Genomic DNA, 25,682 nt, shown 5'->3' on the forward strand with positions numbered 1-25,682 from the left:
TGTGAATACTTCCAATAAAGTACTTATTGTATAATGCAAAATGTTTTCTCCCTTGCTAGACTATGACTGCTTCCAAGGTAGTGATCAAGTTTCATTCAACTCTGTAACCACAATATGCAATGACAGGCAAGGAAGTGATTTCAAAGGCGGTGAAGATGATGTCAGCTTTGGACAGTTCATGGATAGCCTAATGCACAACAATAAAACAGGAATTTCTATGTTACCAACCTAGTGTTTTCAAACTGACAGGCTAAGCTGTTGCTAAACTAGAGATCATAAATCATAATCACATACACACTCCTCTAAATCCTAGATCCAGCAATAAAAGCACAATACCAGTCATTTATTACCCAGTAAAAACACAAAAGAAGCCATTTTTTAAAAAGTATACGAAAAGTTCCCCATTCATACTGAATGCCTAAACTTAACATTTGGGTGAGAAGTAAGAACTATGTAGGTAATCTCATATTTCCCCTAATTTGTGTATAATACAGAAGTCTAAAACCACATTGATTAGAACTTGGCCTCACTCTCCATGAGGTATGCCTTGACGACAATTAAGAACTTTAACTTCAGGGCTTCCCTGGTGGCGCAGTGGTTGAGAGTCCGCCTGCCGATGCAGGGGACACGGGTTGGTGCCCCGGTCTGGGAAGATCCCACATGCCGCGGAGCAGCTAGGCACGTGAGCCACGGCCGCTGAGCCTGCACGTCCAGAGCCTGTGCTCCACAATGGGAGAGGCCACAACAGTGAGAGGCCCGCGTACCGCAAAAAAAAAAAGAACTTTAACTTCATAGCCAACCTTGAATTCTGTAACGGTGACAAAAGGTATTTCATTTCCATGGTTCCAATGAACTAAATTCATTCGCTTTATAAAGTAAACACAAAGCAGTAATGCAATAGGGCTTCAAAAATTAAGACTTGAGAGCCTAGAACCAATCTTAGAGTGCTATATATGGCTGCCTACTCCTCTTCCCCACCCCTGGGACGAACAACCAAATATTCTCAGCAGCCCACTGGACTTACATGTACATAAAGATCATCTAAATCAATAAGATTAAATTGTAGAAGTACTGCTGCAACTCTGTACAAAGATGAAGGAGTCTCTCCATTTGGTTCCTTGAAAAACACAAAAAAAGTTTCTATTTAGTACCTAAAGTACAACTAAAATCATATCCATTTATCTACCAATAATTAAGAACAATTAGATCAAATAACTCTAGGTCAACAATAAGCTTCATTGCTCTTCCTGATCATAAATAACATCCAAATTCAGGACAAAGATAATTATGTGAATATCCCTTTTCACACTGGCACATCTGATGAACACAAGGAAAGCAGTTTCAAAAATGGACACATTTTACAATACATGCTGATATTTGAATAAAATCTGAAACTTGATCAGAAAGAGATTTTATACTGCATAATATCTAGTTTGGGTTTGTTTATATGTATGTTTTCTTAACTTGGTTTTTCAAGTACTTCTCAGTGGAGATGCAGATAGACAAGACTGACAAATCTGGAAGTACAGAACCATCTGTGTCTGCTTTATACTTTTCTACCTATTCTTTTATTTCTTGGGGTTTATGCTAAGTATATCTGCTTGTCAGCTGATTTCCCCTTCAAAACAGGTGTCTATACGTAATACACATGAATAATTCAACATTTTAAACAAGGAATGGCCAAGTCCAGGTCAGCCCTATGGACCCTATGGAGAAACAGAAGGATCTCTGAATGCTATCAAGAAGACTTTTCCCTTATTTTTAAACTGCTTGGGGTCAGATGAATAGAAGAATGACGTGAGGACAACTAGCAATTATTAAATGGCAAAATGCAAATAAAAAGCAAACAGTGACAATACATTATGTTCTGCTTCTACTCAACACTGAAAATGAGATCTTTGTAAGTAAGCCCCCCCACAATTGTGACAGGTGTTATGTACATAATATATGAAGCTAATGAAACTAATAGATGTCATATAAAAAAGGCATTGTTTCACTGCAATTTTTAAGACAGATAAGTCTTCAACTTAGCAATAGTTTGATTCTAAATGTTTTTTAAGTGGTTATTTAGTATCAAAACATTTTCCCATTAAAAACAAATGGTGGGGCTTCCCTGGTGGCGCAGTGGTTGAGAGTCCACCTGCCGATGCAGGGGACATGGGTTCGTGCCCCCGTCCGGGAGGATCCCACATGCCACAGAGCGGCTGGGCCCGTGAGCCATGGCCGCTGAGCCTGCGCGTCTGGAGCCTGTGCTCCGCAACGGGAGAGGCCACAACAGTGAGAGGCCCGCGTACCGCAAAAAAAAAAAAAAAAATGGTGGTCACACTTTTGGAGCAAACCCACAAAAGCTCACTACCTGACTTGAATCCACCAGGAATATTCTCATTTTTCCCATTATCTCTGTTTAAATGAGTCACAAGAAGCCCCCGACTCTCAGGACAAATGTCAACTCCCGTAAACAGATCTTCCTATTGCTCTGCACAATCCCTGTTCTGTCCTATCCTACCTATCCATAGCATTCTTAAAAAACTTCCATGGAATCCTCTGGAATTCATGATCCATCCTCAGCAAACCCCCCCATATCCTGAACCTCTCCTCTAAATATATCCTCTAAACCTCTCCTCCCCCCTTCACCTTGACACGTGAACAAAGACTAGACTCACTAGGAACACCACTCCCACTGTAACCCAGTCAAGTGGTGGCTATTTTCCCCAGACCCCTCACACTACTAGGCCTGGAGATGGGCTATGAATCATCTTTGCTTTTTATAGTTGTTTTCAGACTATTCTCCCTCCATGCTCCCTAAAGCCCACCCAGCTCTGAATTTCCTATCACTCACTATCCCTCACTATTGCTGTGATCTAGTTTCATCTGTGATCTAGTTTCATTCTGCTGTGGTCAAAGAAGATATTTTGTATGATTTCAATGTCACAGATGTATTCAGACTTGTTTTGTGGTCTAATATAAGGTCTATCCTGGAGGATGTTCCATGTGTACTCAGGAAGAATGTGTAATCTATTGTTGTTGGGTGGAGTGTTCTATATATGTCTGTTAAGTCTGACTGGTTTACAGTGTTGTTCAAGTCCTCTATTTCCTTATCTTTTGTCTAGTTGTTCTATCCATTAATGAGAGTGAGGTATGGAAATATCCAACAGTTATTGTAGAACTGTCTATTTCTCCTTTCAATTCTGTTAATCTTTGCTTCATATATTTTAAGGCTCTGTTTGGTGCATATACATTTATTAACTGTTGTGTGTTACGTTCTTGATAGGTTGACCCTTTTATCAATACATAATGCCTTTTGTTATCTAGTATACAAAATTTTGTCTTAAAGTCTATATAGCCACCCCAGCTCTCTCCTGGATACTATTTGCATGGGGTATCTATTTCCATACTTTCACTTTCAACATATTTATATCTTTGGATCTTAAAGTAAGTCTCTTATAGATAACATATAGTTGAATCATGCTTTTTTTTCCCTCTCATTTTATTACAATGAATTTTAACAGTACAGAAAAGTTGCGTGACCTTGGTGGGTCTGGATCATGCTTTTTTATATATTCTGCCAAACTCTGCTCTTTAATTACAAAGCTTAACCCATTTACATTTAAATAATTAGTGACAAAGAAGGACTTCCACCATTTTGTTATTTGTTTTCTATATGTCTCATATTATTTTTTGTTTCTCATTTCCTCCATTACTGTCTTTTTTTGTAGTGTGCTATTTTGATTCCCTTCTCCTTTCCTCTTCTATTTATTTTTAAAAGTATTTTCTTAGTGGTTATCTTGAATCTTACAATTAACACTTTAAACTTATAATAACCTATTTTGAATTAATATCAATTTAGCTTCATTTTTTTTTTTGGCCATATAGCATGGCATGTGGGATCTGAGTGCCCTGACCAAGGATCGAACTCGCGTCCCCGGCACTGGAAGCATAGCATCTTAACTACTGGACCACCAGGGAAGTCCAAACTTAGCTTCAATATTATACAAAAACTCTGCACCTATAAATCTCTATCCCTCCCCCTTTTATATTGTTATACATTGTGTGCCAATTAGATTTATAATTGTTGTTTTATTCCTTTGTCTTTTAAATCATATAAGTAAAAAGGAGGAGCTACAAACCAAAAAAATACAGTAATACTGGCTTTTATATTTACTTATGTAGTTACCTTAATCGGTGTTCTTTATTTCTTCATATGACTTCAAGTTACTGTTTAGTGTCCTCTCATTTCAGCCCAAAGGACTCCCTTTAGCATTTCTTGTAGGGTAGGTCTACCAGCAACGAACTCCCCCCACTTTTGTTTACCTTGGAATATCATAATCTCTCATTTTTGAGGGATAGTTTTGTTGGACATAGAATTCTTGGTTTCATTCTTTCAGCATTTTATATATGCCATCCCACTGCCTTCTGAAGAGAAATCAGCTGTCAATCTCACTGAGGATCTCTTGTATGCAATGGGCCACATCTGTTTTGCTGCTTTCAAGATTCTCTTTGTCTTTCAACAATTTGACTATAATGTGTCTCAGTGTGGATCTCTGGTGAGTTTATCCATCTTGGTGTTCCTAGAGTTTCTTAGATGTGTAGATTCATATATTTCATCAAATTTGGGAAGGTTCCGACCATTACTTTCTCAAATACACTTTCTGTCCTTTTCTCTCTCTCCTCTGCCTCTGGGACTCCATAATGTACATATTAGTACACATTTTTTTGTTGTTTTTTTTGGCCGCCCGCACAGCTTGCAGGATCTTAGTTCCCCAATCAGGGACTGAACCCAGGACCACAGCAGTGAAAGCGCCAAGTCCTAACCACTGAACCACCAGGGAACTCCCCACATATTGGTACACTTGATGGTGTCCTATAGGTCTCTGTTCATTTTTCTTCATTCTTTTCTGTTTCTGCTCCTTTCAACCTCAATTAACTTATCAAGTTGTCTAATTGTTTCTTCAGCCTTCTCAAATCTGCTGTTGTACCCATCTAGTGAATTTTCATTTCAGTTACCACACTTTTGGGCTCCAGAATTTGTTTGGTTCCTTTTTTTTTTAATAATTTCTGTATTTTCTATTGATAGTCTCTGTCTGGTGAGACAGTGCTTTCCTGGTTTTCTTTGGTTCTTTCCCCATGGTATCCTATAGATAATAAGCATATTTAGGACTGTTGATTTAAATTATTTATCTAGGATGTCCATTGCCTGGGCTTCCTCAGGGACAGTTTCTATTAATTTCCTTTTTCTTATGAATGACCCTTACTTTGTTTCTTTGCGTAACTCATTATTTCTTGCAGAAAATTGAACATTTTGAATACTGTGCAGCAACTCTGAAAATCAGCTCCTGCCCCCTCTGTGGGATTTGTTGATGCTGCTTACTGTGGTTTATTGTTGTTTGTTTAGTGACTTCTCTAAACTCATTTTGTAAAGTCTGTACTATTATTGTGTGTGGCCATTGAAATCTGTTTCGTTTTAGCTTAGTGGTCAGCTAGTGTTTGGCATTTCTTAAAGGCCTGAAGAGAAAAAAGAAAAAAATACTCTTCCAGTCTTTGCACATTGGCTCTGTGTTAGGGCACTCCTCAACACTTAGCTGGGCCATTTACAATTCTGCCTTAGTCTTCACTTCCTGCTTGTGTAGAGCCCGAAGGCCAGCCAGAGGAAAAAGCTTAGGGTCTTCTCAGCCCTTTTCTGAGCATGCATCCAGTTCTGGGCATGTGCTTGGCCTTTTTTTTTTCTGATTCCGTGGTACATACAGGAACTTTCCTAAAGCCCTTATTCCCCTATGTATCTCCTTATCCAACTTCTTCCTTCCCAGGCTTTCAGTCTCTCTATTGCTTGTCTGACTGTTGTCTCTTACTCCAGACTGCTAAAGCCAATAGTTGTGTCTTCAAATGTTTTTGGCAAAAGCCACCCCAGCCCTAGGGATGCTCCCAATCAGGCAAAAAAAAAGACAGGCCCTTGCATCAGTCCTTCAGGTAGCAGCCAGACAGGCTGAATTCTTTGAAAACAATTCTTTATATCCTTTGGCATTAGCAATCTGTACTAGGAGTGCACGCTTCTATCTTCACAGCCACCATCAATCTGGGTGTGAGGGATAGTAGGCAGGCAATTTAAAATATCACAGTGCTCTCTCACCCCAAATAGCAGCTTCTTTCTTCACCAAACCTTTCCTTAGTTGTTTTAAGTTTTTACTAAATTCCAGAGTTCTGTAAAAGTCGATTCAGTTTTTTACCAGTTCATTAGTTGTTTTCATGAAGGGACAGAGCTCTGGAGTTCTCTACTCTGCCACTTTTAGTTATGTCCCATTGTTGTCATCTGTGGACTCCTGGGTCACTGTCCTTCACTTGGCAATGAATGATCTTAGCTTCTGATTCACTGTCACTTTCCCCAACTCTATTCCTTTCTTAATTTTTGGAGATTTTCAAATACACGTTAGTGATTCTTCCATCATCTTGGTCTCTCAGTTCCTTGAATTCCACTCTTCCAAAGATCTCCTGTACCCTATCTCAGCCATTCACTCCATATCCTGAACTTTAATATTACCAATAGCTACAACTCCTCAAAGTGCTAATTTCACATATCCACCCTTAAGTGGGTCCTTAATGCTGCTGGCCAATCATACTCTATTCCTCTTGTCCATTCACTCTCCCACACTCTTACACAACTATTTCCTACTTTCTCTCCTAAGCTCCAATACCTCCTTTCTCATCCTCTCTCTCAGTTGATGACCTTGCTTTCTATTTCAGCACGAAAACTGGAGCAATCAATAGGACTTCTATAAATTCTCACCATCAGATCTACCCACCTACCAACAACTGTACCCACATATGCTGCCTTTCCACCTGTTATTACAGATGAATTCTCTATGCTATTTAAACTCCATCCATCACTTATGCCATAAACTGCATTCTCTCTATCCTACTCAAGAACACTGATCCAATAATTCTCTCCTCTTTCTCCTACATCACCAGTTTTCCTTTCTATTCAATCATTCCCATCAGCATATAAATGTATTCTCTCTCCCATCTTCAAAAAAAAATCTTGAGTTCACTTCCTCTACCAGCTATCACCCCATTTGTCTGTGCCTCTTTGTAGCAACTCTTTCACACAGCTGTCTGTTCTCATCGTCTCCAATACCTCTCCCCCCATTCTCTTTTAACACCACCTAAACTCTACAAATATGGCTAGTTCTGACCTCCCTGCTGATAAATCAAATGACCATTTTTTAGTCCTCATCTTAAATGACCTATCAGAGATATTTAACAGAATTGATCATTCTTTCTTCCATTTAGCTTCCAAGATGCTATATTCTTTTTGTTTTCCTCTTTCCTTATATGTATGTGTTCCTTCTATACCTCCTTTGCTGGTTCCTCCTCTTCTCCCAGGCCCTTTAACATCAGAGTGCCCCAAGGCTCAGCCCTTGGTTCTCTTATGTCTCTATATCTAACTTGATGATTTCATCCAGTATCACAACTTTAAATATCATCTATGTGCTTTTGGCACCCACATTTCTATTTCTAGCCCAGTCCTTTCTCTAGAACACCAGATCCAAATATCCAGTTATTGGGACTTCCCTGGTGGCACAGTGGTTAAGAATCTGCCTGCAATGCAGGGGACACGGGTTCAAGCCCTGGTCCGGGAAGATCCCACATGCCACAGAGCAACTAAGCCTGTGCACCACAACTACTGAGCCTGTGCTCTAGAGCCCGCGAGCCACAGCTACTGAAGCCCGTGTGCCTAGAGCCCATGCTCCGCAACAAGAGAAGCCACCGTAATGAGAAGCCCACGCACCGCAGTGAAGAGTAGCCCCCGCTCACCGCAACTAGAGAAAGCCAGCACGCAGCAACGAAGACCCAATGCAGCCAAAACTAAAATAAACAAATAAATAAGTTTATAAAAAAAACAAAACAAATATCCAGTTATTTACTCAACATCTCCACTTGGATATCTAAATCTTTAACAGGTATGTCAAACTTAACATGCCCAAAACTGAATTCCTGATTCCTACCCACAACACTCTACTTGGCACATAAGAGGTACTCAGTCAATATTTCTTAAATGAATAAATTTTGGGTTATAACGGTGACTGACCATGGTACTATTACTACTATTACTGTGTTTTGAATCCAGAAATCAAGGGTGAGAGTCATCATCTCCTTCCTCTTTCCTGTGGCAAGACAACTCCAGCCAAGTTTGTCTTTAAATATCCTCATACTTTCTAGTACTCCTTTCTTCCTGCCCTTTGTGCTGACCTTCATGCTGTCCCTAAACCCTCTATTGTAGCAATCCCTGTTAGGAGAATCAAACAGACATACTTGCCCAATTTTCCAAATTGGTCATGTGCCCTAAAACTGTTTACATCTGTACCACCCTTCCAAGTCAAAACATCCAGTATAGCTAACCTCAGGTTGAAACCAGAATTAAAATCACTCTCACTGACTTCATAGCAGAAATAATTACCTTTGCCTAGAAGTCCTAAGCATTAAGGAAAAAAATTAAAAGAAGCCTGTTGATCCAAATAATTTCCAACTGGTGAAAACATGGGTTATGGTCAGTGGGAGTAAACATTTTCAGGTAGTGATGGGGAGGGGGGAGTGGAGTTAGGCAAGGGACCAATACACAGGGTGAGCATACACGCCTAGGAGCCAATTCCCCAGGTTACATGCCCTAAGCAATTTTTTATTTTCATGGCTTTTCCTACTTTACCTCCCAAGACCACAAATTATCTAAAAGCCCTGACATTTCTTCCCCTGCCCGCAGTGGTCCTTAAGACTGCATATTCTCAAAACAAGATAGCTCAGGCAAGAGAAATAAGGGAATGCTGTTATACAGAGCAATACAAGGGTTACTCTTTCCAATAATAGGTCATTTCTAAATCAAATGTTTCTTGGTTGGGTATTTCTTATATAAGACAAAGGCCCCATTATCTACTAAAAAAAGGATCATTCTAACATTGGTCAACCCCCATGGATATTTTAATTCAGCTCAAAAAGTGTTACCAATATGAGGAATATTTTCACATAAAAATTTTTAATTCTGAAACTCACATTCAACTAACAATACTTGATATTAAGCAGTAGGTCATCCATATTCACTGCAATATGCTCTGAAAACCTCCGTCTCCAAAGCCCTAACCTATATTCTAATTAATCGTGCCCAAGTTAAATTTCAGCTACCCTGTCATTTCAGCAGTTGGCTTCATGTTCTCAAACCCAAAACAATCAAGGTGCCTCTTAAAATGTGATGAAACACTTGAACTTCTCTTTCTCTGTACTAAGAGCAGACTCCCTGGCTACTGGTAGGAATAGGAACGTCTGCCATCACTAATTTTTGAACCAAGGTGAAATGCTCTTGCCCCAAGACCCTGCCATTCATCTTGTTTGGTATCAAAAAGCTATATGCTTTTAGTTCTGATCTAATTTCTCTTCTGGAGCATTCCAGAAAAATGAAAAACTGAAGATAAGCAAAGGCAGTAGGTGGTATATATTTGAGAATCCTAAAAGAAAACTGTCTTACTATCCTGAACTTGAGCTCCAGAGGACAGGAATAGACACTCTTTACCAGAGTAGCCTCAGTGCTTAGCAAAGCAACAACATACCCTAAAAACTCAATAAATGAGTACTTCTTGACTAGTTGAATATCCCAGGCATGTAGACAAATTAGGAAAGCTATATCAAAAAGGCAACAGAGGCCTTATTACATTAAAATCCTCCATGCTATCAAGAGAGTTATCTTCCTAAAACATAGATCACTCATTTGTAGTAATTAGTGAACATTTACCATAGGCTAAGCAATAAATTAATCCAGATAAATTAGTAAAATATAGACCATCCTAAATGACTAACAATCTAGCAAAGGAGACAGACATAGTTTATTCTATATAACCTGATAAGTGCTAGAAGCCTGTGTCAAGTTTTATGAGAACAGAGTTTAAGAAGTGACTAATTATGCATGGGTGAAGTGCCCACCAAAACTTTACAACGCAAGTAGCACTTGATCTTAAAGAATAAATAAGAGTTTACAAGATGAAGAAAAGATAGGCGAGAGGGGGTGGGTAAGAACAGTTTTCTAGTTATAAAGAACTGCATGTAAACAGAGGTCTATACATAGCAATGCCTCTACCTAAGTTCAGGAAATGGCTAGTAACTGAATATGACTAGAATATGAGGTTTGAAGGAAAAAATCATTAAAGATGAGGCTAGAAAGAAAGAATGGCACTAGATGGTGAAGAGCCTTTTCTGCCACATTTAAAAGTCTGAATTTCATCCTGCAGGCAAAGGTTTTTAAGCAGTGAGTCAATTAGATCTCTTTCAGAATGTAACAATAGTAATAATATGAAAGGTGGATTGAAAGAGAAATAATCAGAGGCATAGATTTGCAAGATAACTACTGTAGTGGTTTAAGTGAAAAATGATGTAAGATACGTCTCAAGAATTTATCCACATCCATAAAAAATTCCAATGGTAACTACCTGTACAATAAAATTCTAACTCAATACAGTGTTCAAGGCCCTTGACAATCTAAAGTTGTGCCAACCTTTCCAACCTCACTTCCTATCCCTTCTTTTCCCCACATCTTACAATCCAGCCACATGAGACTATGTACCATTTCTTCAATATGTTACGTACATTCATACTGCCACGTCTTCACTGACACACTATTTGTTACTTCTGCACAGACAACTCTCAACAAACTCCTACTCATCCTTCAAGGACCAGGTTTAAAAAAGGTTCTCTCTGTGAAGTCTTCCCTGACTCCATCTCTCTCAAGGCAAAAATATATTATGCTTTCTTCTAGGCTTTCACATCACATCATTCATACCACTAATGTAGTTTTTTCTATCCCCTCTGCTAGAATGGCTGAGCTGAAACCAGTCGTTAAGAAATAAAATTCAAATTAAATTTTACATGTAAAATCACAAAATTAACATACACACACACACACACACACACACACACACACATATTTTTCTTTACCTGGTAAAACTTGAATTTGAACCCAAGAATATGACACAGTGTTTGCGGTTCACACATACTCATGTAAGATTCTAATAAAGATATAAAGAAGTCATCGTGTTCTGGCCTGCATTCAAACACTTCTAAAATGACATCCAGAACTCTATTGGGATCCAGATTAAAGCATCCTGCAACAGATGGATATACACAAATTCAAAAGTGATTATACATAATTTTTAGAAAAGCCATTAACCTTCAGGGACAACATACATAAAATAAAAATGTTTTTAAAAACAACTTTTTTTTTACAACTTTATTGGAGTATAATTGCTTCACAATGGTGTATTAGTTTCTGCTTTATAACAAAGTGAATCAGTTATACATATACATCTGTTCCCATATCCCTTCCCTCTTTTACAAGTTTGCTTCCCCTGCCCCAGAGGGAAATCTTCATAATTTTCAAGGTCATCACGGTACTCCCCACATGTTACAGATGAGAAATATGACTTGCCCAGGATTGCAAAGTGGGTTAATGACAGGGCTTAGGCTGGAGCCCAGGACCTGTGACACTAAGTCAAGTGAAATTTCTTCTATGCCACATCATCTCATCAGTTCTTGACTACTCACGCTAGTGAAGGAGATTCACATTTTTAATTCTTAGCAAAATATGAAAATCAAACAATATATCTTATAAGTTAGGCAACTAAAGGTTTTTTTATGTTTTATGCAGAAGTGTTTGGAATGTTGACAAATGAGTTAAAAGTTCAGGTTCATGAAAGTAGAGCATGATTTTTATAATCATTTTTTAATTTATCTTACATATACAACAAAACTACAAAATGTAGTTGTACATTCATAGTTTTGGGCAGCATTCTAAAGGAAAACAGGTATACTGCTAATACTAAAATGATGAGAATACAAGGAGCTAGGGACAAAACACAAGCAAACAGAGAAGTAAGAAAACAATCTAGGTAGAGCAGGAAAGGGAAAGGAAAGAAGCACTTAATAGGTACCAATGGCTACTTATCCTTGCTAATCTCCTAGGGTAAGCTAAAAAGGGCCAATAGACATGAATTTAATAAACATTCCTATCAGCCACCCTACTCTTAATACATTATTACCTCTATTTGCATTCAGCTTCAGCTGTTACCATAATTACATTATAGCACAGTCACATCATATGTGCATTTAATTTGAGAATGCAACGATTTACACACAGCAAAATAAACAAAAGAGAGAATTTAAATGATATAGTCAATTCCACCCACCATTCCTCTCAATATAATGTATGCTTATGACCCAGAGTGAGCACATTAATCGGCTGTTCCCTCAGTTTATATCAGTTCCCTCATGCCCTGTGCATCAAGCTGAATGGAATTCTACTATTTTTAATTACATATTTTTCATTAGGCATAGCCCTTAAATGCAAGCTAACCACTTCATCTGGGGCAAGCAAATAAACACTGATTTCTTCTAACGGTGGAGGAAAAAGAACAACTGTGTTAACTTAGGGAGAGATGTTAGGTCTAAACACTATACCTTATGGATGACTTAGAGGATTTTTCAAAGAAAATTCTTATATATCCTATTAATGATTTCCAGAGTTACTTCTATTATCTCCACACTTAAGTATATTAAATGCTATAAAACTAATGTCTAATTTGCAGTATCTTAGCAATCACTTAGAAAACCAAACTCTCCAAATACAAGAAGTATTTCTTTCCTCTTTTTATGAAACGCAAAGTTAAGAATACATTTTCTTCCATTTCTCTCATACTAAGGAAAGAAAGGACCAACACAGTGATCATCTCTTACTGAAAAGAGCTCCAGACTTTCATAAATTCTCCAAAGAGATGTTTACCTAAAGTTCTGGGAAGAAAACTTCTAAATATTTTTGCCTGTCCTTGCACCCCAAAAAGTATGGCTTATGAATGCACAAGTGACTCCAAAATAGCAACTGGAATTTTTAAATGCTGCTGGTGGAAATATAAAATGTAAAACAGTACGACTGCTTTGTAAAATTGGCAGTTTCCTTAAAAGTTAAACTTAACACCCACCATATGACCCAGCCATTTCATTCCTAGGTATTTACCTCAAGAGAAAAAATGTCTATGTCCATACAAAGACTTGTACACAGATACTCACAGCAGCTTTATTTATAATAGGACACTGAAATATCCATCAACATGTGAATGGATCAACAAACTGTAGTACAGTATAATTGTAGAATATACAGTGGAATACTACTCAACAATAACAAGGAAAGAACTACCAATACAAGCAACAACATGGATGAATTACAAAATAATTATGCTGAATGAAATAAGCCAGACCCAAAAAAAACTCACTATATGATTTCATTTATAAAAGAATTATAGAAAATGCAAACTAATCTATAGTTTAGAAAGCAGATCACTGATTACCTGGGGAGGAGAAAAGAGAAAGTAACGGGGGGGGAATGAAATACAAATGGGCAAGAGGAAACTGGGCGGGGAGTGATAGAAATGTGCATTATCTAGATTGTGGTGATGTTTTCACAGGTGTATACATGTGTTAAAACTCAAACTGTACACTTCAAACATGCACATTTTATTGTATATCAATTATGCCTAGATAAAGCTGAAAAAAAAGTCACTGACAACAGATTATGGAAGTAGGATCTAGCAAATTCTCCAACCTTATAACTGCTCCTATATTTAATAAATATAAAAGTTCAATCAACTAAATAAAAATGAATAATGCTCTACTCTGTCAGAGAGGACAAAAAATACACTGAATATACTTTTGAAAAAATGGCTGGCTTATAATTACCCATTATGCTACATCCACAAAACTTGTGAATAAGGACTACAACAGCAACATGTTACATGGAAATGTGTTTCATTCACATTGCTTTAAAGTTTATATTTTCAATGTGCTACAATATGAACCATTGACATTATGTTTTGTTTAAACAGTATTATTCCATGAAGGCTATTTTAACAGTGATCTGTACAGTCAACTAACTACCAATTTCTTTCTAGAGGCAATTTAAGGTAGTAACCTACACAAAAAGGATGCAACTTTTATTTATAATAGATAACAACCTTTGTATCTTTCACAAAAGAAAAACTGGCTTAGGAATTTTCTATTATATGTCTCAGGTGCCATAAGTTAGTCCAATCAGTTGGAATGACCTATGCTACATAATATGGAAAAAGTAGCCAAACCAAGGACTTAGAAAACCATTTTTGAAACCTTAGAGATTTGCTAAATAACAGTTAAGCTATTTCACATACAAGATTTTAGTAACAATAAGTAAGCTTGAAATGTCCAAAATAATTTTTTTCTAATGGCAGCTGTGGTAGAACAGACACTCTTGTGCTCAAACATCTTAAAAAAGGCTTTTATCCAGCCCAAGCATCAACAGTCATGTGATCTTGAGATAGATCATAAGCCTAGCTCCCTACCTCTACCACCAGCTACATTAAGGAATATACACACACACGTGCCTTTTGAGGAACAAACAGGGAACCATATCAGAAGCGGAAACATTTTTAAATGGTGGACTTGTAATGGCCATGGATTTATTCCTTCATTTAAATAAACATTAAATAACCACCCACTAAGTGCCAGGTGCTTGTGATACAGAGATTAATAAAATGCCTTCCCTACCCTTGAGGAGAGTTCACACCTTTTGGATGATACATCTTTGAAAAAATGCATTGAAAAGTAACTGAAGGCTCCCCAAAGATGGACAAGATGGCCAGTATATTAGAGCAAGTAATTGCAACTAGAGGCCAAAAATATGATAAAAGTGACAATGGTTCTTTTAGGAATAGGTCAAATTGAGATTCTTAACAGAAACAAAAAGGCCAAGGTAATATTGTAAACATGACTTGGAGAGATGTCCAGCCTGTACATTTCAGACAAGAAAACAGAATGATAGTGTCAACCATCATGTCCTGACAGAATAAACCTTACAAGACAAAGAAAAACCATGTTTTGAACAAAAGGACATGACCTGGCTCTGGCATGTAGAGTTACTTTAGAAACAGGCTATACCATGGTCTCGCTGTTTTTTGTACCCCCAAAATTCATATGTTGAAATTCTAATGCCCAATGTGATGGTATTAGGACGTGGGGCCTTTGGAAGGTAAATAGGTCATAAGAGCATAGTCTCATGAATCAGATTAATGCCCTTTAAAAAGAGAGCTCCGTTGCCCCTTCTACCATGTGAGGATACAAGTTAGCAGTCTGCAACCTGGAAGAGGGCCCTCATGAGAACCCAACCATTCTGGCACCCTGATCTTGGACTTCCAGCCCCCAAAGCTGTGAGAAGTACGTTTCTGTTGTTTATAAGCCCCCCAGTCCGTGGTATTTTGTTACAGAAGCCTGAATGGACTAAAACAGGCTAATAACTTATGCTAGACTATTTCTAAAAAATAGTATTTGCAAAAAACTGCACATCTCAAGGCAAGAACCAGAGAGCCAAGATGCAGAGAAATGCACCCAACAAAATAGAAGTATAACTGTAAAAACAACTATGCTTGAGAACACCAATTGCTGTCTTCTTTTTCATAGTAGAGATAAACAACTTCTTCATAACTAGTGTATAGTAAAGAAACTCCAATAAAGCAAAACCTTAGGAAAAGGAAGCAGTCAACTGGTTTCCCTTTCCAAGGGATAGGAGAGAGACGACAAAAAGATAAGAAGCTTCAAGGCTTAATGGCTCTTATATCCATACTGATCCAAAGACAAAATGCTAAGTACGCTCAAGATAATGTAGTCAAAGAGATTAAATGTCCCATAATCTACCAAAGAATAAAATCATTTGACTTGGGATTTTATTTTGTTTTTAATGTTTCTCTGGTCACTTAACAAGCAACCAAGAGGACTTGTGAGACTGAAGGAGGAGAGACGCTCACCCCACCCTTCCCCATCTCCAGCCAAATCTACAATCTTGGACACCAGGCGACAAATGAAGGTCCTGAGGTTTGGTGAAGAGGGCTCTGATTCTGGGTGAGAAGGCAAGGATCAGAGAGCCAAGGCCAAAAAGATCCTGGACCACTAAACCCAAAACCAGGAAGAACCATTTTCAGTCTCCAAAACCAAACTCAGAACTTCCCTGACGGTCCAGTGGATAAGACTCCGTGCTCCCGATGCAGGGGACCCGGGTTCGATCCCTGGTCAGGGAACTAGATCCCACATGCCGCAACTAAGAGCCCGCATGCCGTAACTAAAGATCCCACACACGACAACAAAGATCCTGCATGTGGCAACGATCCCACATGTCGCAACTAAGACCCAGCACAGCCAGCTAAATAAATAAATAAATAAATAAACAAACAAACAAACTCAAGTAAGCTAGCTCCATGACTAATTTTTAGCCAGAACTTCTGATTTAGAGCAGCGATCAGCATACCATGGCCTATGGGTCAAATCCATTTGATGTTTGTAAATAAAGTTGTGCTGGAACACAGACACACATTTATTTACATGTTGTCCATGGCTGCTCTCACACTACAATGGCAAAAGTGAGTAGCTGCAACAAAAACCACATGACCCACAAAGGAAAAAAATATTTACTATCGCATCCTTTACAGAAAAGGTTTGCTGACCACTAATTTAGAAGAAAGAAAAGAACACCTAGCTATTACTTTTTTGAAGGGCATTCAGAAGAGTAGAGTGCTTATAGTTTAGTTCAGCAATCAAAGGAGTCCACCTTTGGGAATTCCCTGCGGTCCGGTGGTTAGGACTCTGCACCTTCACTGCCGAGGGCCCAGGTTCAATCCCTGGTCAGGGAACTAAGATCCCACAAGCCACGTGGCACGGCCAAAGAGTCCACCTCTGATATCCTTTCCTCTAATTTCTAAAAGATGCTTTTTGCCACCTTGATGCAGGGATCATTTGTGAGGCATCTATGATATGGCAGCTCAAGGGACTAATAATCACTATCCATTCCTGTTAAGTTTTTCAAGCTTACTGTCAGACAAACACCAGGCAGACTCATAATGGTTCCTATTCCTTGCTTTCTTGCAGTAAACAGCCCAAGGCTATCTGATAGGATATACTGTTTATTATATTTAGGACATAAACATTTTGATGTACCAGAATCTTTTAGGGAGCAAATGACTACCTTTTAACTATAGAATGATAAATAAGGATTTCTCCTGATCAGACCAAGTACCCTGAAATATAAGTGTATCTAAAATGCATGCCTCGGGACTTCCCTGGTGGCACAGTGGTTAAGAATCTGCCTGCCAATGCAGGGAACACAGGTTCGAGTCCTGGTCCAGGAAGATCCCACATGCTGCAGAACAACTAAGCCCATGTGCCACAACTACTGAGCCTGAGCTCTAGAGAGCCCACAAGCCACAACTACTGAGCCCACAAGCCACAACTACTGAGCCCACGTGCCACAACTACTGAAGCCTGCGAGCCTAGAGCCCTGGCTCCACAACAAGAGAAGCCACCGCAATGAGAAGCCCGTGCACCGCAACGAAGAGTAGGCCCTGCTCGACACAACTAGAGAAAGCCCACGTGTAGCAACGAAGACCCAATGCAGCCAAATATATAAATAAATTTATTTTTAAAAAATGCATGCCTCCCAAACCAGATATCAGTTCTGCCAATGGCTAGTGAAGGAGATCAGACCTGAGATAGCTCTGTATAAGGTATTATCTGTCTAGGTTACTCCTAAAGAGAAAGCAATGGGAATAAACAAGAGGAAACTCATCCAAAGATGCCATGAAAAGCAGGATGCTATGTTAGTGAACTGCTCTGGACAGATGAGACAAGGCCTACCTGAAGTCTGCACTGAGGGGGAATCTGATAAATTCTAACTCTTAAAGAGTGAGTACTCACTGGAACTGAAGTCTTAACCTCAACTTTAATGTCAATGAAAAACTCCTTTCTCAGACAATGGGGGAGGAGGGAATCAGCTAGCCAAAGAGAAACAAACACTAAGCCAGGGAGATGAACTTTCTCAAATCCTCCATGTCAGGGAAAAGAGGCTAAGAATCACTATAAACTCTACTAGAAAGGGGGAAACATTCATTCGTTTTTCGATGAGTATTTATCCAGCACCTATATACCAGGCACTGAGGTTAGAGGTACTAAACAAAACAGACAAAAACCCTTGTCCTCATGGAGCTTACTTACATTCCAGTGGGAGTGTGGCATAAAATACGGTGCACGTTATATGGTGTTAAGTGCTCAAAAGAAAGACAGTGAACCACAGAGAGTGTCGGGGTGAGGGGTGGCCATATAAGGCTACACTGCGGAGGTGGCATTTGAGTGTTTCTGGGCTAACGTGCTTTGCAGTACACCTGACGGACTAGAACAGAGGTTTAGCCCAAGAAATCAAATTGTTTATACTCATGGAATATCCATGTGAGTTATGAGCTTGCAGTTGTGACTGTCACACTGTTCTTCAGAGACAGTAACATAACCTGTTCTCTATGGGGACAAAGTTCAAGAAAAGAAAGTACACAGCATACATTTTTCCCAGTTAGATAAAAGCACACTTTCAAGAAAATCCCTCTTAGAAATGTTCCCAAAATAACAAAGGACTAAAAAAGTATAAACTCACAAGGACAAAAAAAAAATAGAAGAAACAAGGACAGACAAGAGATGTCAACAAATAAGCAGATAAAGTAAAAAAAAAAAAAAAAAAGTGAGGACCTTATACAGCAGAGAATTTTTTTGTGGGGAATACCACCTTAAGAGAGTACATGGCAGGATATAAGGAAAGACAAACTTATAGCAAGGCAGTACTGACAAACATCTCAAACTAGATCAAAATTCTGCAGGAAAAATGTAGAGCCTACCCTGGAAAGAACAGAAAGGAAACCCTACAGGAGGATTTTTTTTTTTAATGGGTCACTGCTACACAGGTAAGCAAGAGCCCTGCAGCCTTAAGGGGCTGCCAGTCTTGGTGTTAATTTGACAATGGAAGAAAGTAGCAAAAAGACTAAATCAGCTGCCAGAACTAGACTTACTTCAAAGAAAAGGGTAAATTTAAACTAAAAGCTCCTTACCTCTATACCTGTTGGCCACCAAAAGCTTAAGCTAAAAACAAAAATTACTGTAGTAAATCTGGTTTTATCTGGGTCCCCACTGGAGAAGGGGGATAAGGATTGGGACACCTCCTCTCTCTTTCTCATCCATAAATTTCAAAAGCAGAGAAAGAACTGAGAATTGAGCATAAGCATCCTCTAAAATATAACCAGTGAAGCAGCAAATATGACTTTTCCAACAGGTCTCAAAACTTAAGACATCTAGGTGCTGCAAAATCTTCCCTGAGATAGCATAACACCTAACAAAGAGCAAAAACTCTTTCCATTCTTGAAAAATCAGGAGTACCCTATTTTTCTATCATTCATTCCTCCTTTCTATAGAAGCCAACTATTTCCTCCAAATGCTCAATGCAAATAAAAAGAACAATGCTAAAGAAATTCTATTTAAAAGGTAGGGAAAGTAACACTTTCCGATTTGTTACACTTTTACAACATCTGCACTTACTTTAACAGACTGTTGTAAAGATAAAATAAAATGTGTATCAAAGTTGCTCGGTATTTTTAAAATCAAGTTCAAAAGAACTAAACATCTCCACGTTTCAAGAGGTCACCGAAGATTTTATTACAGTTTCACGTTTGCTTACTTATTTTCTGCCCTCCATAAAATTATTGGAAAATACTTAAAAATTAAAAATAGAAATACTACAGAGCAGAAACTAATACAAACACAAAGGTAAGAGTAACAAAAAGATTTCTTATAAATATCATCCCAAATTTTTTTATTACTTAAAAGTACAAGCTAGACACTTCTCTCGTTTCTTAATTTAAAAACAAAAAACTATAGGGAATGCACTAGTTTTGTCTTTATGGATATTCTTCAACAGTTAAAAAAATTTATCTTAGTAACACATAGTATATATAGATATACGTCTTACCTATTAAAGATTTGATATTTTCTAAGATCAAATCACTAGTAATATTTCCAGATAAATCTTGCCCCAATTCAGCAATCAGCTTGGCATAACCTTCATTTTCTTCTCTTAACAAATTAAATTTTTGCTGCTTATAACTGAAATTAAACATCATAAAGCAGATAAAATTAATTTCAATTAACAAGCTTGCATAAGAGTATTGTATTCTTCTCACTGAATTTTCTTACTCTCTTATATAAAACAATCATAAGAACAGTTGTTGAAAGTTTACCTCTTTGTCTACCTTTTAGGATAGAAAATAACAGTGATTCTTAAAGGACACCCCAATGTTAATTACACAAGGAAAGGATATCGCTAATAACATAACACTATTTCCATCATTGATAAGAATATACCTTAAAGCCACAGTTGTAAATTATTTTATTGGTAGTAATAAAAGCATTGAATATTATTTTAACTTCTAACACGGAAAAAAATTAACATTGGTTTCACACAGGTAAAGTTCACTGCTGACTCAATAACCGTAGGCTACTCTTAAAAGGAAAAGACACATGCTAACAGCAACAACAACAAAAATCTTGAAAACGCCTTTAGAAACTTCTAGTATTCAACATGAGAACTAAAAAACATGCTCAGGTACTTGATCTGCAACATAAAAATACGTGTACTTACAAGAGTTTTGTCTTGATTTTAACTGACTTTTGATTGAATTGCTGTGACTGTTTGATAAGCCCTAACGATTCCAATGTTTCTGGATCCAAGCGTTCCTTTAGAACTGTGTCTGAAACTAAATACTGTATTAAAAAATATTAAAGGCCATTTACTCCTCAGCATTCCAACTATGCATTCACAATCTTAAAACATATTCAAAATTATTTTCCCAAATAAGAATATTAAAATCACCTTATATATATATACATCAACAACTTTATAAAAAGGCTTGGAACTTCAATCTAACAAAAATGATGACTCTCCAAGTACTGAAACATACAGCTTTTTAAAAATTCACTAAAAATTATATGCCATGCTGTACACAACCTACAAATGACAAGAACTACAGATGTAATTCTGATTAAAATTGAGTCTGTCAACTGAATTTCCTTTAAGATAATGCAGCATTTCAGCCTTCTTTGGTTTCTACTGTTTAAGTCAAATTCTATTGTCTGTCCTTGCAGCAAAGACAAGGACATTCCTCCAGGTCTGAGTAATGGCATTCCTCCTTGGTTTTAAATTTATGAACATAAAATGGTTTGCTAGACAATGATTATGATGAGCTCTAGAATTAATTATTTTTAAACTACCTCCATTCTTTTTCTCCTTGCCTAATAGTTTATGAAAAATTGTTCAGTTTAAAAGCTGTCCATATCATTTCTACTCACTTGATAGATGCTTACCTTTTCCTTAGTTAGGAACTTACTAGGTCAGGAATATCACCAAATGTTTTCTATGCATAGATAGTTTAAGTGATATGGTAGCATGCCTATTTCATGCCATTTCAATTTTACAAAGCATTCCATTTCAAAACCCAAATCTCACCTTATAATGAATAGTCAACTGAATGTCAATATCCTCCTCCATTAACATGATTATCTGTGATTATAATCATTCCACATAAAATTTAGAAATGGAAAGTATTTTTTTAAACTTACCAAACATGCTAATACCAATTGTGTAAAAGAGTCTCTCTTGCTTTTTTCTTCTAAACAATTTGTCTCAGTATCTATAATGATGAAGAAAAAGAAAGATGAAAGTTTGATTTTTCTAGACTCCAGAACTATAATAAGATACCTGTTTTCTTTAAAACTAGCTAAATTTAAAACTCCTCATTCTGAATTTGGGGAAAAATTTAAACTGTGGTAAGCATAAGCAGTCCTTCATGTGCATATGAATACGTAAAGATTTATAAATACTTACAATTTCTCCTGATACTGAAAAACTGACCTTGTGACCAATGGCATATCCATAAAATGGTAAGTTGATTATGGAGCTATGTGCTAAGGCACTGCAAACAACAAAGCTTCCAAAAAATACTGTTTTCAAAAATGGAAACATTTGGGAATTCCCTGGCGGTCCAGTGGTTAGGACTTGGCGCTTTCACTGCCAAGGGCCAGGGTTCAATCCCTAGTTGGGGAACTAAGATCCCACAAGCCACGCAGCACGGCCAAAAAAAAAAGGGAAACATTCAAGCAAAGTTTAAACAACCACATGTCAGAGATGCTAAGGTAAAAAGCTGAACTGGGTGACAACGAAGATCTCTCCTAATACTAAAGATCCTATTACTCATGAAGATCAAACCCTTGACGTTGGCCACCTTGGTACCATGTTCTAACCAAGCTACTTGGTCACCAACTCTATGAAAACTGTATTAAAAGATATTTTTAACATCCTATTTTGAATTACAATTCTAGTCAGCAAACAAAACTTCACTCAAGATTTTCATTTTCTTCCTACTGAAATATTTTTTTAAAAAACTGAGACCTCCGGGCTTCCCTGGTGGCGCAGTGGTTGAGAGTCCGCCTGCCAATGCAGGGGACACGGGTTCGTGCCCCGGTCCAGGAAGATCCCACATGCCGTGGAGTGGCTGGGCCCGTGAGCCATGGCCGCTGAGCCTGTGCGTCCGGAGCCTGTGCTCCGCAACGGGAGAGGCCACAACAGTGAGAGGCCCGCGTACCGCAAAAAAAAAAAAAAAAAAAAAAAAGAAAAGAAAAAAAAAGAAAAAACTGAGACCTCCTTGAGTTTCAGTACATTATTCAAAAAATTTGTCAAACAATTTTCTGATCTAAAGTATAGAGGAAATAAACAATTAGCTCTAAATGCTAAGCATCAAAAACTTCAACCAGGATTAGCAGGATTACAAAATTGATCTCAGGATTACTGTTTTAACTGATTACACACCATTACCTTATTTTTAAAGTCAATTCATATTTAGAATGTGCTATAGAAAAAGGCACCGATTTTAGTGATGTAATAAAAATTGCCCTCTAAGAGTTCTAGGGCTCCCCCAGACAGACATCCTACAACTGCTTTGCTTCAGTTTACTTTCTACTGCCATCACTAAGAATCAAAAGAGAAGAGGACCTATCATTAAACACATCCATATTTTCCTGGGCCTTCTCTACTTTTCCTTCTTGGACAGTGCCATCTCCCAATATTCTGGCCACTACAGCTAAGCACACAGTCAGCTCAAGCATATTAAGGGAATTTCGGGGTGTAATTTATACAATGTAAATTGCAGTACAATCTCAATCTATCAATAAGACTTTTAATCTGTGTGTATCTCAACAATCCCTTCCAGGGACTCCTAGTTGTCTCCTCATTATCTAGTCTTCTGGTCCCTCCTCAGCCTAGAACTTCAAGGATACTGACCTTGAGGGGTCAGGACTAAAGTGGGCCTATTCTTTTAACCAATATCTATCTACCCTCAAAGGCCTTATAGTCCCTAAGATCTACCTCCAAAGTCCCCAAGATGAGAGCATTTGGGTACAGGTTCATCCTCTTCAAGTAAAGTCTACTCTCCTCTCAGCCATCGGACCTGATTAACTCTCTGGGCTCTGACCATGTTAGGAAATGCTTAATGGTACCTCAGTAAATTTCTTGGCTAAACTATCTCAATAATCAATATAGGGTTCTATTATCCCAATTATGCTTTCCCTGTTTTCTTTATTCTTTTTGTTCTAACTTATGAAATCATTCATTATTCATTCATTATTTCTGACTCCTCAACCCCAAATCAGCACCTAATAAGTTTTCTTTAATTTCCCTCTGATTTTCCTTAAAAGCCCTCAGCCATTTCCAACTCTAGGCCCAGTATCACCAACCACCTAACCCAGCGCAGAGGTCCCATCAGTGCATCAAGTCACATCAGACTCTCCTTTCGGGTTAATATAGCTCTCAGGCCCCCTCACCCTTACATGATTAATCTTTTAAAGGAAATTGTTATCTTAACCAGGAAAGTACAGCACTGATTTCTCTTATAACTGTTAAAATATTAGAAAGATAACATGATATACTAGAAGGATCATGGACTCTAGAACCAAAAAAACCCAGGTTCAAACCCTGCCTTATACTAGTTGTGTGGCCTTGAAAAATCACTTTTCTGAGCTTTGATTTTCTGATCCATATATCTACCTTACAGAAATTGCTGTGAGGATTAAAATGAAATTAAATGCTTAACATACAGAAGGTGCTCCAAAATGGCACCTACATTATTATTACTGTGATCTTCATTATAATTATCATCATCATTATTATTAGAGGTAGCTTGCGTTCTTACTCCTATTCCCCTACCTTGGTATGGGGTCACCCTTGGATCATTTTTTTTCTGCCAAGGGTGGGGGTACCTGAGGGAGGGGGCAGGTGAGGGAAATTCTCTTTCCAAGTTTGCCATGCTAATCTTGCTTGTAAAAATGGACTGGATAGGCTAAAAGAAATTTCCCAAGAGCAACCAAACATCATCTTCATGAATTCATGTTACTAGTAAAAAGCAATGACTTGTAATAATAATTCATATTATATAACTAAATAACTGTGAAGGGAAAATATATCCTAATAAAATAAGTCAATATAAAAAAAGAAATTACTAGAACTTACTAGTAAGCTGATAATTGACGATTACCCAAAGAAAGATATAAAATGTACTCCTGACACTATCAATGAACAACAGCTTCCACACAATGGTACCTACAAATCACTCTTTAAGTCTTACAAATTTATAGTAAAAACAAACAATTTTCTAAATTGAAACCTGTCTCGTGTTATATTTATTAGTAACATAATATAATATCTTTAGTGCCTGCTCTAAAAATTAAGCTTAAAAGGTTTTTGTTGTTGGCATAAATCAATCAACCCAATAGACAGCATGAACAAATACTTTATCATCTAAACCAGGATAGTTTTAAGATTGAAAGAAGGCACAATTAATAATTACGCCAGGAAAACAAAACAAAAAGGGGACATACGGTCACCAATCAATGGTCTTTTCATTTATCACTCATGGTCCACACACATTTTGACCTATTCCCAACCTTACTGTTGTTATAAAATCTTAAACGTCCTGAAGGATCAAGGACCAGACATTTAGATTTGTTGCAATCAAATCTGGGATTCTCAGTAAGACATTTAAGTAACCTATCTAATTCTAAGAGTTAAGATTAATGAGCTAAAATAATTCATTCCAGCTTGACAAACTCTCAGAGGATAAGTCATATTTTAAAGCGAATATTATAATGTTTGGTAATGTTTTCTAACAGGTCAAAGTTACAGAAAGCATAAGACTGATGAGGAAAACTGTGCTCAAAGATACTTTATTCAGATTTTAAATCAGAGAAATAAATTTGTAATATACATTATTTTTTAAATCCATGCCTCCCATGGAGGGACACTACCTTTTGTTCTAAGTAAAAGAAATATTACTTTCTTATCTTGCATAATTCTTACTTATTCTGGACAAATAGAGAAGTTGCTATTTCCAAGGCTGGTTTCTCATCCTCAAAACAAAAGTACTTTTGATTACTTTGGCTCTTCTTGCTCTCTTTAAAATTAAGAAGAATCAGAAGAGTACAATAGTAAAGTAAATACCTCTTGAGTATCCTAAGTTTGAGATTCTGACATTCGTTGATAATCTGCATTGAATAATATTAATTATGTGGTTACTAAAATCTGAATAATTCAGACTAACTTAACTTCAGAAAACCTGGCTTTTTTACTAGAAAGGACTTAATTTAGCTCAATTTTGTATAAAGATACATTGTGAAAAACTCAAACTATTTGAATTATAAACTAAAACTATTTAAAGTTAGCTTATAAA

At 37.5% G+C, this 25,682-nt stretch overlaps 1 protein-coding gene across 15 annotated transcripts in view; it reads right to left on the reverse strand.

Annotated features, from left to right (window-relative positions):
* THOC2 (THO complex subunit 2) overlaps positions 1-25,682 on the reverse strand; it is a 113,180-nt gene that overhangs the window by 66,208 nt on the left and 21,290 nt on the right. For 9 of the 15 annotated variants that reach the window (XM_082610685.1, XM_082610694.1, XM_082610692.1 and 6 more), the window contains exons 5-10: positions 21,526-21,596; positions 20,549-20,670; positions 19,880-20,013; positions 10,966-11,132; positions 7,807-7,857; positions 1,025-1,117 (exon numbers count right to left, since the gene is read on the reverse strand). In XM_082610685.1, coding sequence (XP_082466811.1) covers positions 1,025-1,117; positions 7,807-7,857; positions 10,966-11,132; positions 19,880-20,013; positions 20,549-20,670; positions 21,526-21,596 — 638 coding nt within the window. The remainder of the gene's footprint in view (positions 1-1,024; positions 1,118-7,806; positions 7,858-10,965; positions 11,133-19,879; positions 20,014-20,548; positions 20,671-21,525; positions 21,597-25,682) is intronic. The other 6 variants (XM_082610688.1, XM_082610696.1, XM_082610687.1 and 3 more) reach the window with 2 other exon arrangements.

Source organism: Mesoplodon mirus (genome assembly GCF_964341445.2).
Source record: "Mesoplodon mirus genome assembly, chromosome: X".
Taxonomy (NCBI): Eukaryota; Metazoa; Chordata; class Mammalia; order Artiodactyla; family Ziphiidae; genus Mesoplodon; species Mesoplodon mirus.